We start from the raw sequence: 5,168 nt of genomic DNA on the forward strand, positions 1-5,168 counted from the left end.
GACTGTGTCAAATGCTTTACTGAAGTCAAGAATGCTTTACTGAAGTACATGTTCTCGCATCCCTACGGTCCCTCCATTGGGACAGTACTGCTTAGCCTCCTGCTCACCATAAGAGAGTCAGCAACAATTTCACAGGAACAAGGTACCACCCTGAAAATGCCTAAATTGGTTTCAGAATTCTGCTCTGCTGGTCCTACATCAGTATTGTAAAACATACGTTCTCCTGCACGTGATAGAAACTGATTTCAGGGCATCTCCAGAGCTCTAGAGGCTTCACATCTCAATGCGACTAATTCCCATCAGGAATTTCCACCTATTCTTCTGTTGGTGCTTGCCCTTGGTGGTTTTACACGATACTTGCTAAAGCACGGATGGCACAAGGGACTATAGTCGAAAATATGCCCACCTCTGAACTGTGTAAGGCCAAGCAGAGGAACCAATAGCTGAGCTGAATACAAGTCCAGATGATCACTCTTGCAGCGTCTGCTGAACTGACACAGCCATTATTTGCAGAAGATACTTGCCAGCTGCCTTCAGCAGAAGCCATTCTAATAAGATTACAAAATCAGGCAGAAAACGTACAGAGTAAACTAAGTTTGCAGGAGGATAGGTTATGAGCTCTTGTCTGACATGTCAGATACAGTGAAAGCACCAAACTGCAAGAGGACTAGAAGTTTGGTTGCAACCACTGCAACTAGTGTGTCCTTATGTGCAGGAGAATGAATAAACACCAGTCTTAAGACCTGATAATTGGAGCTAGCCGAAAAGCCCCATCTCGTACATGTACCTACTGTAAAATCCATGCTGACAGCGGGTTCTCAGATAGTTGCAGACTGTGCTGAGCAAGTAAGTGCTTTACCTTTGGAAAAATCAGATCTGCTTTCTTCAGCAAGAAGCAGCTTCTCCTCAGCAGCCCAGTACTGCAAATCATAGAATGGCCTAGGCTGGAAGTGACCTTAGAGATCGTTTAATCCAACCTCCCTGTCATGGGCAGGGACACCTCTCAACTAGATCAGGCAACACATGGAGACCAAACAGGAATCGAACTCGCGACCTTGGTGTTATCAGCACCATGCTCTAACCGAGTGAGCTAACTGGCCCCATTACACAGATCTGGGAAATAAAATCAACAGCAATAAAATATACTTTTTTTCCTCCTTTGATGCTTTAATGACATTCCCATCTGCTTTTCACATTCACATAATGTGGATACCCTACATTTTAGTTAGCTATGCTGGCAGCACTGCGTTGCAGAATTAAGACTTTTGTCCTTGAGCTCTTTTCTAAACAAGTAAATAATTCTTGCTTGCTAATTATGAAAAGAGACCCTGACCAGCTGAGTATAGCTCATGTTGGGAGTTTGTCCGTGAGAATGAACAGATACGACATTCCTTGTACACAAGATGTGCATGGGAGTGAATGGGAGAGTATGATCAAAACAGACCTGGCAAAGTCTCTTCGCCCTGTGTGATAAGAGAGTGACTGAAGGAGTACATGAGCTAATAACAACCCTGCCTGCATAGTCTGGTCTCTTGCTTGTAACCCACAAATAGTGCTTCTTGCTCAGAAGTATAAATATGTGTGCCTGCTTGCAATAAAGCGAATTCCGTTTTCCACGGTCTCAAAGTTCATGTGTGCTTCTCCACAACGTAAAGCTTAGAGACAGACTTTTTTCTGCATCCTCACTCTAAAAGTCTCGCACCATTAGGGTTACCAGCGGGCTTGCTGAGAAGTTCAGCTTGTCTCTGGAGGTTTTCACATTGCACAACGTTATCCTAAGGCATGTTCCCTGAGTAGATATTCAAGATATTCAGTAGGTATTCTACTGCTGCCAACGTGATGGTGCTCCTTGGTGACAGAGAGGCGGCAGGGGACTGATCAGGGCAAAAGCAGGTGCCTCTGACTGTTTGAAGGGGTACTGCACCAACCCCACTCTCCTGCATTTACCTCTCAAGATGCACGATGAAACCACACACAAACCCATAGTGCAACCACTGGGATGAAAGCTGAGGAGGGGTTTGCTTGATGGATATGTCAAGCCCTTAAACAGCGCTGTGGGAGAGAAAAACTGAGGTTTCACCAGGAGCAGAATGGTTCACAGGTCTGTTACCTCTGCTAAAGGTCGATTTTTACCAGGCTTAAACTCCTCATGCATGCTGAGACTTGAGAAATACAAAAGCATCGTGTGTTACAGCACAACCCCACTTTTTTTAAGCTTGAAGCATCCAAAACAAACTAAAAAAACCCCCCCAAAAACAGCTTAGGGCCACAGGTACCATGATTGTCCACAGTCACACAGCAGAGATGCAACTCAATTTAAAGAGAACTAACCCTAAGCCACGTGGACTTAAGCCATCCATTGCCTCTTGGCCGCAGGGACGAGAACTGGCTCCTGCTTCTCTTAGCTGTAGGCTTGAAATCTCTACTCCGTGGCCACGGCAGTCTCGTTCCCATAGACAATTGCCTAAATCTTCACTAGCGCTTGCAAACAGTACTTCTCTCTGCTCTGTGAAACAAGAAATCCAACTACAAAATCTGCTAATGGCCGAGCAAATACCAACAGACAATTCACAATCTGCCACGTACGGCCCCCCACAAATTCAGGAAGCAAAGGTCAGGCGAATGGCAGGGCCAGCTTTAAATCTGCCGGTGACGGATGCCCTTGACCAAATTAGCAGTAGTTTGGTTCAGTCTCCAAAAGCAGCCAGGGCCTCGGCCATAACTGGACCAAGAACTTCTCTAGATCCAACCTGTTCTCTGAAAACCCACACAGGAACAGGGTGACACATTGAGCCTCAGTGCATACGGGCTTGTGAACTGGAACATCAGTCATGTGATCAACACCTCAATAGCAGCTGGTTCTTCCAAGACTAATTTATCAAGGAGCAAAGCAAGTTGTGGGTACAAGGAGTCTCACACTTATCCTTTCCATCGCAGGTAATTTGACTACGAGCCAATCACTTTAGTCCATAAATCTGACAGCCCGAGTGAGCCGCCACTGAGCTCTCCTGGCCAAGCAGCTGCTGCACGGTGCTGATCTCCCGTCGAGCTGGGACGCCTCTCAAGGTTACTCCCTGAGGCTGAGAGACCCCGTATCAGCGGCAGAGCTTTGGTAAGTGACTGGTTTTACAAATAACCTTGTAGCACAGTGCCCTAGATTGTGTACTGGTAACTCTGAATCATTATCATATCCTCTGTGGTAAGTAACAGAGTGAGCCTTGCTATCAAACTTTGTTAACTCTCACTTTTACAGTATATAACTTCAATAAAACCACCTTTACTGATACCTTTGGCAGTGTTTTCTAAAAGCAACTTAAATCACCTGTCTGCAATACCACCTTCTTCGCACAAGGCTCCAACATATTCAAAATCCAGGCACTTGCACACCCTTCCTTCGCTTCATTTCGGAGCTGCCTCCTGCATCTGCGCTCGGTGTCACCTGAGGTCACTTGTTTCCCTTTTACCAAAAGACCACACGGCAATAACTTCCGTGGCCCACCCATCCTGCACTACAGAAGAGCACTGAAACGAGGCACACTGAATTTCTCAAGGATTTCTCTGCATGTCACAAACATGGAGAGGGATGCAACCCAAAAAAACCCAGTCATTTCTCTCCTGCAGCAGGAGGACTTGCTCGGCTCACTTTGCAGCATGAACACAACTCTGCAGAACTTCAGATTAATCTCACCTCTGTTCAAGCCTATTCATTCCACTGGATCCATAAGGTTTAGGTTTATTTTAATAATTCTTTGCCCCTAAAAAGGCAGACTTGAATTCACAATGAGTTTCACAAACACAAGTTTTGCTCCCTCAGCACTGTGGAAGGACACAGAAAACATGAACTAACCGTTGCTCTGTGTCAGTCACGTCTCTGCTGCAGATGGCACAGAAGCAGGAGCTCTTCCAGCGCACTGTGAGCTTTGCTTGAGAATGAAAAGAGAGGCAGGGGAAAAAAAAGGCTAGGAGCACAGAAATTAGCTATGGAAAGCTTGATCCCTGTTCCCATGACAAACTGTTCTAATTCTGTAAACTACAAAAGTGACACTTAAGTGTAAATTAAAAAAATTATCAGGTGAAAGGCATTTTAGTTTCATGTAATTAGCACCACAGACTTAAGCGTACTGTTTGCTGTGTAGTAGTCCTTCCCAGTATATAAATCTCCAGGTACATGATGTGTTGACAGTAGGAAAGTTTTGCCTATAAGATTTTTTTCCTGCATTTCTGAACTCCACACTGACAGGAAATCTCTGTCCCAGGCATGCTTCCAGCTTCATAACCATAATCCCACGTGAGTTCGGTTCCAGCTTTCACATGCCTAAGAAATAAAACACTTGGTCAATATGTTAGAACGAAATGAAACAGTGCTGCGCTTACAATTTTGTCACCAACGACTCACATGCAAACCCCAAAATCACAGGAGGAAGGGAGCAACAGACAGGCAGATTGTTGGGAGAGAACTGAGAGATCTAAGGAATCTCTGGCAAACGCATAGTGCTTTGCCTACCAGAGCTATGGAGAGTGCAAAAACCCACACCTAGGAGAAAAGCAGCATGATAGGGTCACAGCCTAAACAACCTGCTCTAACTTTGAGGCTAATTCTGGGAAATAAAAATCAAAGACAAAAAAAAAAGAAGAAAACACTAAGTGAATATAACTACATGAGAATATAGTCTTGTTATTTTTACTATGTACAGTGTACCAATGAGGTTTGAACAGATTTCTAGATAAACTGGTGATACAGACTATCATCTTGGGTCTGACAAGCTATGTTTTAATGCAAGTGCACAAAGCCTAAGACTCAGAATTAAACACACGCTTCTCATGAACCAGCTGCTCTGACAGTACATGGAAAAAATTTCAAAGATAGGAAATTCATCGTCCAAAATTAAATACCTAAGACTAAGATGATGAGGGACAACTAAGAAAAAATACAAAAAAAATGTGAGCATTACAAAAAAAAAGAGAGTAATTCTCTGATATTTCTCACTGGATACAATATAAGAGACATCCAGTGATGTCTCTTATGAAGACTTTTCAAACAGCACATAAATGCAACCTGGGACTTGCTGCCTTAGGATGTTCTGGAGGCCAGATATGTAAAGCAAATAAAAAGGTGACCGGACAAGTCCATGGAAGAAACACAGTTAAGCTCAATGACCTCAGTGTAG

At 44.1% G+C, this 5,168-nt stretch overlaps 1 protein-coding gene across 1 annotated transcript in view; it reads right to left on the reverse strand.

The window, feature by feature from the left end:
- Positions 1–4,197: 4,197 nt before the first annotated feature.
- SETDB2 (SET domain, bifurcated 2) overlaps positions 4,198–5,168 on the reverse strand; it is a gene marked incomplete at its 5' end in the record, with an annotated part of 13,097 nt that continues 12,126 nt past the window's right edge. Inside the window, one exon of the mRNA XM_009877736.1 lies at positions 4,198–4,315. Within this exon, the coding sequence (XP_009876038.1) occupies positions 4,198–4,315 (118 nt within the window). The remainder of the gene's footprint in view (positions 4,316–5,168) is intronic.

Source organism: Apaloderma vittatum, unplaced genomic scaffold (assembly GCF_000703405.1).
Source record: "Apaloderma vittatum isolate BGI_N311 unplaced genomic scaffold, ASM70340v1 scaffold22731, whole genome shotgun sequence".
In the NCBI taxonomy this organism is placed as follows: domain Eukaryota; kingdom Metazoa; phylum Chordata; class Aves; order Trogoniformes; family Trogonidae; genus Apaloderma; species Apaloderma vittatum.